Genomic DNA, 14,933 nt, shown 5'->3' on the forward strand with positions numbered 1-14,933 from the left:
GTATGAATATTTCAAATGTAAAAATTATTTTGCTGACTTCCTGTATGAATGTTTAAAAAAATAATAAATATGTGGTTGACTTCCTGTATGAATGTTTAAAAAGTGAAAAGTATATAATTGACTTTCTGTATGAATGTTTACAAAGTAAAGTATTTAGTTGACTTCCTGTATGAATCTTTAAAAAGTAAACGTATTTAGGTGACTTCCTGTATGAATCTTTAAAAAGTAAAAGTATTGAGTTGACTTCCTGTATGAATCTTTAAAAAGTAAACGTATTTAGGTGACTTCCTCTATGAATCTTTAAAAAGTAAAAGTATTTAGGTGACTTCCTGTATGAATATTTAAAAAGTAAAGGTATTTAGTTGACTTCCTGTATGAATATGTCAAATGTAAAAAGTATTTTTGTGAGAATGTGTGCCCTTTGACCCGTAGCCCCGCCCTTCACCAGTGACCCCCCCCCCCCCCCTCCCGCCCCTCCGCGGCCACATTGGTTTTTCTTCCCCCTCCGGCGGATCCTTGTGACGGCGCAGCTTGGCCCACAGTGTCCGGGACAGAATGGTAAGAAGCGGCTTCGACAGGCCGCCAGTCCTGCTGTAGGCAGAGCGGAGCGTGCAGGTTGGGGCTGGTACCGGCGGACCGTTAGGAGGATGATGTTAGCCAGCATGGCCGCCGTTATGTGATCGCTAGCTAACCGCCGCCGCTCGCCGAAACCGTGGTACCGCTTTCCCATTAGGACCCTCTCACGCCGATGTGCTGGAACGGCGCGGTCCCCACTGGCCCGGAGCGACAAAAGGCCTCAGGCCGTGTGTCCCGGGGCAGCCATCTTAGTCCGCAGCCCGGAAAGCACCGTCCAGACCCACACTGACCTGGTTTGGTGTCGGCCTGGACCTGGGCCGGGCCAGACCTGCGGGCAGACCAGAGGCAGATATTAATACCTGCAGACCAGGAATCTTGTCTGTAGTCTAGTCCTACTAGTCCGTGGTCTAAGTCTAGTTTGTGGTCTAATCATAGTCGGTTTTTTTAGTCCCAGTTTGTGGACTATATATTACAGTTTGTATTCTAGTCCTACTAGTCTAGGTCTGGTTTGTGGTCTAGTGCTAGTTAGGGGTCTAGTGCTACTTGTCTGTGGCCTAGTGCTAGTCTTGGATTTAGTTTTACTAGTCTGTGGTCTAATCTGTGGTCGAGTTCTAGTGTGTGGACTTGTCCTAGACTGTTTTTTAGTACTAGTCTTTGGGCTAGTCTTACTAGTCTGTGGTGTAGTACTAGTCTTGGGTTTAGTCTTACAAGTCTGTGGTCTAGTACTAGTCTGTAGTCCAGTCATCCTAGTCTGTGGTCTATATATTACAGTTTGTAGTCTAGTCTTACTAGTATGTTGTGTAGTACTAGTATTTGGTCTAGTTTTACTAGTCTGTGGTCTAGTACTAGTCTTTGGTTTAGTCTTACTAGTCTGTGGTCTAGTACTAGTCTTGGGTTTAGTCTTACAAGTCTGTGGTCTAGTACTAGTCTGTAGTCCAGTCATTCTAGTCTGTGGTCTAGTAGTAGTCTGTGGTCTATATATTAGTTTGTAGTCTAGTCCTACTAGTCTGTACTGTGGTACTAGTCTTTGGTCTAGTTTTACTAGTCTTTGGTCTACTTTTACTAGTATGTGGTCTAGTACTAGTCTTGGGTTTAGTCTTACTAGTCTGTGGTCTAGTAGTAGTAGTCTGTAGGCTAGTACTAGTTTGTGGTCTAGTCTTACTAGTCTGTGGTCTAGTACTAGTATTTGGTCTAGTCATACTAGTCTGTGGTCTAGTACTAGTCTTTGGTCTAGTCATACTAGTCTTTGGTCTAGTATTACTAGTCTTTGGTCTAGTCATTCATGTTCTAGTAGTAGTATGTATTCTAGTACTAGTTTGTGGTCTAGTCTTACTAGTAGTCTGTGGTCTAGTACTAGTTTGTGGTCTAGTACTAGTTTGTGGTCCAGGTATAGTTTGTGGTCTAGTCCTAGTCTATTTTTTGGTCCTAGTTTGGGGTGTATATATTACAGTTTGTAGTCTAGTCCTACTAGTTTGTGGTCTAGTACTAGTCTTTGGTCTAGTCTTACGAGTCTGTGCTCTAGTACTACTTTTGTGGTGTAGTCCTACTAATCTGTGGTCTAGTACTACATAATGGGCTAGTCTTACTAGTATGTAGTTTAGTACTAGTTGCGGTTTATATGTTACAATTTGTAGTCTAGTCCTACTAGGCTGTAACCTAGTCATAGTTTGTGGTCTAGGTCTAGTTTGTGGTCTAGTCCCAGTCTGTTGTCTAGTCAGAGTTTGTGGTCTTGTTAGTACTAGACTGCATTCCAGTACTAAGTCTGTTGTTTGGTTAATTGACTTTTTAAATATCTTCCAAGGTCTAGTCCTTTCTGTGGTGTAGATCGAGTTTGTAGTCCAGACCACTGATTCTCAACTTGTAGTACACCAAATAATCAATGTTACTGTTCAAACTGTGTGTCATCTTACAGTGACTAGAAATATGAAATAAACGTGATAAATAAAACTTTTACCTTGTTTTTAATGATTACTTAGGTCTACTACACTACCGTACTTTAATGTTGTCATTATGGTGGTACATGATGAATACTTACACAACCGTTCAAAAGTTTGGGGTCACATTGAAATGTCCTTATTTTTGAAGGAAAAGCACTGTACTTTTCAATGAAGATAACTTTAAACTAGTCTTAACTTTAAAGAAATACACTCTATACATTGTTAATGTGGTAAATGACTATTCTAGCTGCAAATGTCTGGTTTTTGGTGCAATATCTACATAGGTGTATAGAGGCCCATTTCCAGCAACTATCCCTCCAGTGTTGTAATGGTACAATGTGTTTGCTCATTGGCTCAGAAGGCTAATTGATGATTAGAAAACCCTTGTGCAATCATGTTCACACATCTGAAAACAGTTTAGCTCGTTACAGAAGCTACAAAACTGCCCTTCTTTTGAGCAGATTGAGTTTCTGGAGCATCACATTTGTGGGGTCAATTAAACGCTCAAAATGGCCAGAAAAAGAGAACTTTCATCTGAAACTCGACAGTCTATTCTTGTTCTTAGAAATGAAGGCTATTCCACAAAATTGTTTGGGTGACCCCAAACTTTTGAACGGTAGTGTAGGTCTACTACACTACTGTATTTAATGTTGTCATTATGGTGGTACTTAATGAATACTTAGGTCTACTACACTACTGTATTTTAATGTTGTCATTATGGTGGTACTTAATGAATACTTAGGTCTACTACTGTATTTTAATGTTGTCATTATGGTGGTACTTAATGAATACTTAGGTCTACTACACTACTGTATTTTAATGTTGTCATTATGGTGGTACTTGATGAATACTAAGGTCTACTACACTACTATATTTTAATGTTATCATTATAGTGGTACTTAATGAATACTTAGGTCTACTACACTATTGTATTTTAATGTCATTATGGTGAGGCTTGATGAATACTTAGGTCTACTACACTACTGTATGTTAATGTCATTATGGTGGTACTTGATGAATACTTAGGCCTACTACACTACTGTATTTTAATGTTGGTCGTTATGGTGGTACTTAATGAATACTTAGGTCTACTACACTACTGTATTTTAATGTTGTTATTATTGTGGTACTTGATGAATACTAAGGTCTACTACACTACTATATTTTAATGTTATCATTATAGTGGTACTTAATGAATACTTAGGTCTACTACACTATTGTATTTTAATGTCATTATGGTGAGACTTGATGAATACTTAGGTCTACTACACTACTGTATTTTAATGTTGTCATTATGGTGGTACTTGGAGAGACAAGTGTTTTCTCAGGTGATACTTGGTGAAAAAAGTTTAAGAACCACTGATCTAGATCCATTATTTAGTCTAGTCTATGTTTGTAGTCTAGTTCCAATATGAACTATAGTCTGTTTGTAGTCTGGATCCAATATGTACTATTGTCTGTTTAATAATAATAATGGTTTAGATTTTATATAGCGCTTTTCTATTATTAGATACTCAAAGCGCTCACAGAGAAGTGAGAACCCATCATTCATTCACACCTGGTGGTGGTAAGCAACATTTGTAGCCACAGCTGCCCTGGGGTAGACTGTTTGTAGTCTAGATCCTCTTTGTAGTATGGTCTGTTTGTAGTCTAGTTCCACATTGTACTATAATTTGTTTGTAGACTAGATCAATATGTACTATAATCTGTTTGTAGACTAGTTCCACTATGTACTATAGTCTGTTTGTAGTCTAGAACCCACTGTTTACTATAGTCTGTTTGTAGTCTAGATCCACTATGTACTATACTCTGTTTGTAGACTAGCTCCACTATGTAGTCTTAGTCTGTTTGTAGACTCGATCCACTATGTACTATAGTCTGTTTGTAGGGTAGATCTACTGTGTACTATAATCTGTTTTAGACTAGATCCACTATGTACAGTAGTCTGATTGTAGACTAGATCCACTATGTACTATAGTCTGTTTGTAGTCTAAATCTACTATGTACTATTGTTTGTTTGTAGACTAGTTCCCCATATTCTGTTTGTAGTGTAGGTCCACTATGTACTATAGCCTAGTCTGTTTGTAGACTATATCCACCTTGTACTATAGTCTGTTTGTAGACTAGTTCCAATATGTACTATAGTCTAGTATGTTTATAGACTAGATCCACTATGTACTATAGTCTGTTTGTAGTCTAGTTCCACTTTGTACTATAATTTGTTTGTAGCCTAGTACCAATATGTGCTATAATCTGTTTGTAGACTAGCTCCACTATGTACTACAGTGTGTTTGTAGTCTAGGACCCATTATTTACTATAGTCTGTTTGTAGTCTAGATCCACTATGTACTATAGTCTGTTTGTAGACTAGCTCCACTATGTCGGCTAGTCTGTTTGTATTCTTGATCCACTATGTACTATATTCTGTTTGTAAGGTAGAACTACTTTGTACTTTAGTCTGTCTGTAGTCTAGTTCCACTTGGTACTATAATTTGTTTGTAGCCTAGATCCAATATGGTCTATAATATGTTCTATAATCTATTTGTAGACTAGGCCACTATGTACTATAGTCTGTTTGTAGTCTAGGACCCACTATTTACTATAGTGTGTTTGTATTCTAGGTCCACTATGTACTATAGTCTGTTTGTAGACTAGCTCCACTATGTAGGCTAGTCTGTTTGTAGACTCAATCCACTATGTACTATAGTCTGTTTGTAGTCTAAATCCACTATGTACTATAGTTTGTTAGTAGTCTAGTTCCCCTATATACTATAGTCTGTTTGTAGTGTAGCTCCACTATGTACTATAGTCTAGTCTGTTTGTAGTCTATATCCACTTTGTACTATAGTCTGTTTATAGACTAGCTCCACTATGTAGGCTAGTCTGTTTGTAGACTCGATCCACTATGTACTATAGTCTGTTTGTAGTCTAAATCCACTATGTACTAAAGTTTGTTAGTAGTCTAGTTCCCCTATATACTATAGTCTGTTTGTAGTGTAGATCCACTATGTACTATAGTCTAGTCTGTTTGTAGTCTATATCCACTTTGTACTATAGTCTGTTTGTAGACTAGTTCCAATATGTACTATAGTCTAGTATGTTTGTAGACTAGATCCACTATGTACTATGGTCTGTTTGTAGACTAGATCCACCATGTACTATAGGCTAGTCTGTTTGTAGACTAGATCCACTTTGTACTAAAGTCTGTGTGTAGGCTAGATCCACCATGTACTATAGGCTAGTATGTTTGTAGACGATATCCACTTTGTACTAGAGTTTGTTTGTAGCCTAGTTCCACTATATACTATAGTCTGTTTGTAGTCTAGATCCACTATGCACTATAGTCTAGTCTGTTAGTAGACTATATCCACTTTGTACTATAGTCTGTTTGTAGACTAGTTATAATATATACTATAGTCTAGTCTGTTTGTAGTCTAGGTCCACTATGTACTATAGTCTGTTTGTAGACTAGGGCCACTATGTACTGTAGTCTGTTTGTAGACTAGAGCCACTATGTACGATAGTCTGTTTGTATTCTAGATCCATTATGTAGTATAGTCTGTTTGTAAACTTGATCCTCTATGTACTGTAGTCTGTTTGTAGACTAGATCCACTTTGTACTATAGTCTGTTTGTAGACTAGATCCACTATGTACAATAGTCTGTGTAGACTAGATCCATTATGTACATAGTCTGTTTGTAGTTTAGATTCAGTTTGTGCTATAGTTGAGTGTTTGTAGACTAGATCCACTATGTACAATAGTCTGTTTGTAGATTATATCCACTATGTGCTAGGGCTGGGCGATATAGACGAAAATAGATATATTTTTACTTAAACTCGATATTCGATATATATCTCAATATATTTTCCGGCGAAAGTAAACAAATAAAGATATAAATTTTTGAGCGAGATTCAGTGAAATTTAAGTGGATGACAACTGTACTGTAAACAGTCAGGGGCACTCTTATTAACCCAGTTAGTCAAGATGGGTATTAACAGCACAGAAAAGAAACTGTTTAAGTAGCACAGAATTGCATAACATAAATAATATAGAAACATATTCTTTCTACGTAAAATAAATAACATAGCTGTGCAAATAATACAACATGTATCAAACTCAGATAAAAAATAAATGTGCAGTCAGGCACTTTTTAATTCCCAGTCGATGATGTAATGGACTGTCACACACGTACGGTTCTGGTCAGCGCCAAGTAAGTGACTTGACTTAATTGTGCGGCTATGATCTTCCTCCCTCTGGCAGCATTTTTCGTGTGAAATATGCCCGGAACAGTTTGGATTTTGGCGTGGTAAACAACTCAAATGTATGTTTTATCCAGACTCATATATTTGTCCAAATGTGGCCAAGTAGACGCATTGTGGGTTTCCTGGAAGTCGTCTACATCGCTAAAAAAACATCTAAGGAAGAGAATCCCTCTGCCATCTTCCACTAGTTTTTATAATATATAAATCGCCCGCTTGAATATTCCCTCTTCTCTTCTCTCTTGTCGTCATTTGGGATGTCTGTTGTGATTTCCCTTCCTGGTTCCATGACTTGCCCTATCTTGCTTCTGATTGGCCTAATCTCAACCAATCGTGACTCATCATAGTAAACAACCAACCAATCATGGATATTATTGTACGTAAACCAACCAATCACTATTGATGTTTCCCGTATATTTTGTCCCTTGCCGGTGGAGTTGCACTAGTCCACTTCTTTCTTTCTCCCTCTCTTTTCTTTTGTAGCATGTAGCTTAGCTAACCGCTACATAGGTCAAAAATAGATTAAGTGAATTATATTTATATAGCACTTTTTCTCTAGTGACTCAAAGCGCTTTACATAGTGAAACCCGATATCTAAGTTACATTTAAACCAGTGTGGGTGGCACTGGGAGCAGGTGGGTAAAGTGTCTTGCCCAAGGACACAACGGCAGTGACTAGGATGGCGGAAGCGGGGATCGAATCTGGAACCCTCAAGTTGCTGGCACGGCCACTCTACCAACCGAGCTATACCGATAAACAACGGAAATCGCTACTTGTTTAAAAAGTAGCGAAGTGGAAATGTAGTTAAGCTACGTAGCTTCGATTTTAAGTTAAATATTTTTTAATGTAAAACAGTACTTTTTACCACTGCAGCCGTGAACCAGAATGGATTATCAAAACCCGTACTAATTACGGGAAAACCGTAGTTGTTGGCGAGTCCACAGAAGTTTGAGTTTTACTTACTAGTTGGTGACTGGCACACTGCTGGTGGCACAGTCAGACTCAATATTTACTGTGTTGTTGTTGTGGGTCAGTGCAGTGGGGGGGAGACGACAAGCACGTCTTGGAAGGAGGAAGGGGAGGAGTTTAATAGCTCGTGGAGTGTTGTCGTCTACATCGCTAAAAGAAACATCTAAAGAAGAGAATCCCTCGCCATCATGGACAATCCTGCCCACCCACTCCACCAGACAATTGAGGGACAGCGGAGCTCATACTCCAACAGGCTCCTTCAGCTTTGTTCCCACAGTGTTCGATTCAAGAACTCCTTCATTCATTTCAATACAGCTGTATAATCACTCGCCATACAGCAATAGATGATATCGGTCTATTACCTGACACCTTCTATGTTAGCTACCTCTCTTTGTTTATAATGTATATTTTCTGCTGGATCTACTCTCTATTTAATGCTGCAGCTGTTACATATACTGTAATATTGTACATGGTAATTGTTATATATTGTATATATTATATAAAAATATAATAATATATCAGTATATATCATATAGTCTACTTTATACCTGCATTATCCTTTCCATCCTTACACTTTCCATCCTTTGTAACTGAGCTACTGTGTGGAACAATTTCCCTTGTGGATCATTTAAGTTTGTCTAAGTCTAAGTGGGTAGCTGGGAAGAATCAAGGACCACAACAAATAAGCGGCGTTTGGTCATTTTAATGTGAAATAAATTATATCAATATTACGATAATTTTTTAATTCATATCTTTTTTTAAATATATTGATATAACTTACAAACTCGATATATCGCCAGCCCTACTATGTACTATAGTCTAGTCTGTTTGTAGACTAGATCCACTATGTACTATAATCTGTTTGTATACTAGATCCACTATGTACTATAGTCTAGTCTGTTTGTAGACTAGAACCACTTTGTTCTATAGTCTAGTCTGTCTGTAGTCTAGCTCCACTATATATATAGACTGTTTGTAGACTAGATCCACTATGTACTATAGTCTAGTCTGTTTGTAGACTAGATCCACTATGTATTATAGACTGTGTGTAGACTAGATTCACTCTGTACTATCAATCCGATACCAAGTCGTTACAGGATCATACATTCGTCATATTCAAGGACATGTTTCCTGAGTTTTTAAACATAATATAAAAAATAAAAAAACGAAATAAGATTTTGTGAGGCTAAAAAATATCGATGTAATCATAGTAGTATCGACTAGATACGCTCCAGTACTTGGTATCGTTACAGTGGATGTTAGGTGTAGATCCACCAATGGCTTTTGTTTATATTGTAGCATTCGGGAAGTGTTGGTGCTGCAGGAAATTCTGGGAATTTGTTCTGTAGTGTGTATGTTGTGTTGTGGTGCAGATATTCTCCCAAAATGTGTTTGTCATTGTTTTTTAGTGTGGTTTCATTATATGGCACATGTTTATGACAGTGTTGGCGATGTTCATATGGCCACCCTTAGTGTGACATGTATGGCTGTTGACTAAGTATGACCTTCATTTACTTGTGTTTAAAGTTAAGGTGATCATCTTTGATCGTTAATGACTGGACATAGTGAATTCTTGTCTTGACTTAGTCAACTATAGACCATTTTTAACACATCCAATATTATGATTCCGGCATGCTGTGGTGTGTAGTGATGCATGTATAGCTATCATTCGTCCTACAGGGATGATGGTTGAAATAGTTGTACTATATTTGTCACCATGTAGACAAGGATTATTGATTTATAAGTAGTTACAACACTGCTGACAGCAGGATAGACACTAGCCGCTAGCTAAAGCACCTCTTCCTGAGGGCATTTCAGTGTTATAACTTCACCTTTATCTTTAGTTATTAAGCCAAAATTTGTCCACTCTCCCTTTTCTGTCTACACACTGTGTCTGCTTGTAAGTACTCCTTGATTGTGCACTGCCGAACATGCTCGCCGCGAACATGCTTGTCTGCATGACCTGACGACGACGGGTGGGGGACCGGTACTTTTTAGAGGCGGTATAGTATCAAATATGATTCATTAGTATCGCGGTACTATACTAATATCGGTATACCATACAACCCTACTATGTACTATAGTCTGTTCGTAGTCTAGATCCACTATGTACAATAGTCTAATCTGTCTGTAGCCTAGATCCACAATGTAATATAGTCTAGTCTGTTTGTAGTCTAGATCCACTATGTATTATAGACTGTGTGTAGACTAGATTCACTCTGTACTATCAATCCGATACTAAGTCGTTACAGGATCATACATTGGTCATATTCAAGGATATGTTTCCTGAGTTTATAAACATAATATAAAAAATAAAAAAACGAAATAAGATATTGTGATGCTAAAAAATATCGATGTAATCATAGAAGTATCGACTAGATACGCTCCAGTACTTGGTATCATTACAGTGGATGTTAGGTGTAGATCCACCAATGGCTTTTGTTTATATTGTAGCGTATGTGCTATAGTCTATTTGTAGACTAGCTCCAACATTGTACTATAGTCTAGATCCACTATGTACAATAGTGTTTGTAGTCTAGATCCACTATGTACTATAGTCTAGTCTGTTTGTAGAATAGTTCCACTTTGTTATATAGGCTGTTTGTAGAGTAGATCCAATATGTACTATAGTCTGTTTGTAGTCTAGCTCCACTATGTACTATAGTCTGTTTGTAGGCTAGATCCGCTATATACTATAGTCTAGTCTGTTTGTAGGGTAGATCCACTATGTACTATAGTCTGTTGGTAGTCTAGCTCCACTATGTACTATAGTCTGTTTGTAGGCTAGATCCACTATATACTATAGTCTAGTCTGTTTGTAGACTAGCTGCACTATGTACTGTAGCCTGTTTGTAGACTAGATCCACTATGTACTATAGTCTGTTTGTAGTTTAGATCCACTATGTATTATAGTCTGTAGTCTCGTACCACTATGTACTATAGTCTATTTTTAGTCTAGTCTGTTTGTAGAATACATCCACCATGTACTATAGCCTAGTTTGTTTGTAGATGAGTTCCACTTGTTTCTATAGTCTAGTCTGTTTGTAGACTGGATCCACTATGTACTTTAGTCTGTTTGTAGTTGTGTTAGCGCGCGATGTGTTAGCGCGCGGCATGCTAACGCGCTATGTGTTAGCGTGCGGCCTTGCTAACCTGGGCCGTTTGATTGGCAGGCGTCAGGCGTGACCGTGAACGACGAGGTCATCAGGGTGTTCAACGACATGAAGGTGAGGAAGTCGTCCTCCCAAGACGAGGTGAAGAAGAGGAAGAAGGCGGTGCTCTTCCGTCTGAGCGACGACAGGAAGAAGATTATCGTGGAGGAGGGGAAACAGATCCTGGTGGGCGACATCGGCGAGACGGTGGACGACCCCTACGCCTGCTTCGTGAAGCTCCTCCCCCTGGACGACTGCCGATACGGCCTCTACGACGCCACCTATGAGACCAAGGAGTCCAAGAAGGAGGACCTAGTCTTCATCTTCTGGTGCGTTAAAAAGGCAAAGGTCCACTGGAACCTAAAACCTAATTGGAACCACTTTGACTGAAGCCGAACTCAGTTAGAACCACTTTATTAGTTGTTAAACTACTTTAGAACCACTTTGACTGAATTAGAACCTAGTTAGAACCACTTAATAAGTTGTTAACGTACTTTATAACTACATTGACTAAGCCAGGACCTAGTTAGAACCACTTTGACTAAACCATAACCTAGTTAGAACCATGTTATTAGTTGTTAAACTACTTTAGAACCACATTGACTAAACGAGAACCGAGTTAAAACCATTTTGACTGAACCACAAACTAGTTAGAACCACTTTGATAGTTATTCAACTACTTGTGAACCATTTTGACTAAACTAAATACTAGTTAGAACCACTTTAAAATTGTTAAACTATATTATAACTACTTTGACTAAACCAGAGTCACTTTGACAGTTTGATCAGACCATAACCTATTTAGAACCACTTACATACTTGTTAAGCTACTTTAGAACCACATTGACTAAGCCAGGACATAGTCAGAACCACTTTGACTGAACTATAACCTAGTTAGAACCACTTTATTAGTTGTTAAAATCCTTTTGAACCACATTGACTGAACCAGAACCGAGTTAAAACCATTTTGACTGAACCAGAACCTAGTTAGAACCACTTTAATAGCTGTCCAACGCCTTTAGAACCATTTTGGCTGAACCAGAATTTAGATAGAACCATTTTAATAGTTTGTAACCCCTTTAGAACCACTTTGATTGAACCAGAACCACTTTGACTAAACCATAACCTAGTTAGAAACACTTTAATAGTTGTTAAACTACATTAGAACCACTTTGACTGAACCTGACCCAGTAATAACCACTTTAATAGTTGTTAAACTACATTACGACCACTTTGATTGAACCTCAACACAGTTAGAACCACTTTAATAGTTGTTAAACTACTCTATAACCATTTTGACTGAGCAACAAAACCTTGTTAGAACAACTTTAATAATTGTTAAACTGCTTTAGAACTACTTTGACTGAACCAGAACCACTTTGACTAAACCAGTACTTAGTTAGAACCACTTTAATAGTTGTTCATCTCCATTAGAACCACTTTGACTCAACCAGAACCCAGTTAGAACCACTTTATTAGTTGTTAAACTACATTAGAACCAATATGACTGAACCATAACCCAGTTAGAACCACTTTAATAGTTGTTAAACTACATTAGAACCACTTTGATTGAACCTCAATCCAGTTGGAACCACTTTAATATTTGTTAAACTACTTTATAACCACTTAAACTGAAACAGAACCCCGTTAAAACCACATTGACTAAATCAGAACTACTTTGACTAAATCAGAAACGAGTTAGAACCCCTTTTATAGTTTTTAAACTAATTTGACAGAAACAGAACCCTGTTTGAACCACTTTAATAATTGTTAAACCATTTTAGAACCACTTTGACTGAACCAGAACCACTTTGACCGTTTGATCAAACCAAAACCTATTTAGAACCACGTACATACTTGTTAAACTACTTTAGAACCAATTTGACAGTTTGATCAAACCATAACCTATTTAGAACTACTTGCATACTTGTTAAACTACTTTAGAACCACATTGACTAAGCCAGGACATAGTTAGAACTCCTTTGACAATTGTTAAACTACTTTAGAACCACTTTGACTGAACCAGAACCCCTTTAGAACCACTTTGACTGAGCCAGAATCACTTTGACTAAACCATAACCTAGTTAGAACCACTTTAATAGTTGTTAAACTACATTAAAATAACTTTGACTGAACCAGTACCCAGTTAGAACCACTTTAATAGTTGTTAAACTACATTAGAACCACCTTGATTGAACCTCAACCCAGTTAGAACCACATGAATAGTTGTTAAACTACTTTAGAACCACTTTGACTAAATCAGAACCAATTTGACTGAACTAGACTTCTTTAGAACCACTTTGACTGAACCAGAACCCAGTTAGAACCACTTGAATTGTTGTTAAACTACTTTATAACCACTTTAACTGAAACAGAACCCTGTTAGACCACTTTAATAGTTGTTAAATGACTTTAGAATCACTTTGACTAAATCACCACCACTTTGACTGAACTAGTACTCCTGTAGAACCACTTTAATAGTTGTTATCCTACTTGAGAACCACTCTGACTGAACCAGAACCACATTAGAACCATTTTGACTGAACCAGAACCCCATTAGAACTAAGTTGACTAAACTAAAACCCAGGTAAAGGAACTTTAATAGATGTTATGCCACTTGAGAACCACTCTGATGGAACCAGAACCCCATTAAAACCACTTTGACTGAACTAGAACCCAGGTAGAACCACTTTAATAGTTGTTATCCTACTTGAGAACCACTCTGACTGTACCAGAACCACATTAGAACCATTTTGACTGAACCAGAACTCCATTAGAACCACTTTGATTAAACTAAAACCCAAGTAAAAGAACTTTAATAGTTGTTATACCACTTGAGAACCACTCTGATAAAACCAGAACCCCGTTATAACCACTTTGACTGAACTAGAACCCAGGTAGAACCAGTTTAATAGTTGTTATTCTACTTGAGAACCACTTTGATGGAACCAGAAGCCCGTTAGAACCACTTTTATTGAACTAGAACTCCTCTAGAACCACTGCGTTGAAAAGGTCTCTCCGCGCTAGCTAGCACACCAATGTCACGCACCGCCATCAACAGGAAGTCTTGTGTTCTCCGCAGGGCTCCGGAGGGCGCTCCTCTCAAGAGCAAGATGATCTACGCCAGCTCCAAAGACGCCATCAAGAAGAAATTTACAGGTGAGGTGGGCGGGCGGGCGAGGGGGCGGAGCCGTGAGTGACGAGGCCGTCTCCCTTCAGGTATCAAACACGAGTGGCAGGTGAACGGGCTGGACGACATCCAGGACCGCAGCACGCTTGCCGAGAAGCTGGGCGGGAACGTGGTGGTGTCGCTGGAGGGGAAGCCGCTGTGATGTCATCGGCCGTGCCATGTGACCCACCTGAACGCCGCCTGCTGTGTGTCACGTCAAGGAACAGCGTCTTTGGGCGCCCTTGTCGCCCTTGCTTTTACCCCCAGATGATCTCATTAACATAAAATATGCAAACTCCTCCCACTTTGCTGCCACATGGCAGGAAGGTTTTGCCAAACATCACAAGGCTTTTTTAAGGACTTTTATTTATATTCTTCTCCTTTGTGGCGCCGGTAGCGCTCGCTCCTCGACGCCTTACGTTCGCTAGTTCCAGTGCGCCTTTATTTTGGAAACACTACAGGAAGCAGAGACGCCTTAACGTGGAACCTTGTTTGTGAGATCACAGGAAGCCACTGCAATAAAACGCCTGTGGCCCCGCCTCCCGCCTTTTCTCTGCCTCCTCCGCACTTCCTTGAACCAATTGTAGACCCGCTCCTTTCAGAGGGACTCAACCAGAACCACCTTGACTGAACCAGAACCCCGTTAGAACCACTTTGACTCAACTAGACCCTAGTTAGAACCACTTTTAGTTGTTAAACTCCTTTAGAACCACTTTGACTGAACCATAACATCATTAGAACTACTTAAGTAGTTGTTTCACTACTTTAGAACCACTTTGACTGAACCAGACCCTAGTTAGAACCACTTTGACTGAACCGTAACCTCATTAGAACCACTTAAGTAGTTGTTTCACTATTTTAGAACCACTT

At 38.7% G+C, this 14,933-nt stretch overlaps 1 protein-coding gene across 1 annotated transcript; it reads left to right on the plus strand.

Moving 5' to 3' along the window:
- Nucleotides 1-402: 402 nt before the first annotated feature.
- LOC133645748 (cofilin-2) lies at nucleotides 403-14,602 on the plus strand. The gene is made up of 4 exons (XM_062040617.1): nucleotides 403-558; nucleotides 10,916-11,223; nucleotides 13,977-14,053; nucleotides 14,114-14,602. Exons 1-4 carry the CDS (start codon nucleotides 556-558, stop codon nucleotides 14,224-14,226), a joined length of 501 nt encoding a protein of 166 aa, XP_061896601.1. The 5' UTR covers nucleotides 403-555; the 3' UTR covers nucleotides 14,227-14,602.
- The last annotated feature ends 331 nt before the right edge of the window (nucleotides 14,603-14,933 follow it).

This window comes from Entelurus aequoreus, linkage group LG03 (assembly GCF_033978785.1).
Source record: "Entelurus aequoreus isolate RoL-2023_Sb linkage group LG03, RoL_Eaeq_v1.1, whole genome shotgun sequence".
NCBI classification, from domain to species: domain Eukaryota; kingdom Metazoa; phylum Chordata; class Actinopteri; order Syngnathiformes; family Syngnathidae; genus Entelurus; species Entelurus aequoreus.

What these genes read in the sequence shown, in the direction of transcription:
- LOC133645748 (XM_062040617.1), top strand. An exon ending in GACCTAGTCTTCATCTTCTG is followed by an intron (nt 11,224 to 13,976) that starts GTGCGTTAAAAA and finishes TGTTCTCCGCAG; the next exon opens with GGCTCCGGAGGGCGCTCCTC. An exon ending in CATCAAGAAGAAATTTACAG is followed by an intron (nt 14,054 to 14,113) that starts GTGAGGTGGGCG and finishes GTCTCCCTTCAG; the next exon opens with GTATCAAACACGAGTGGCAG.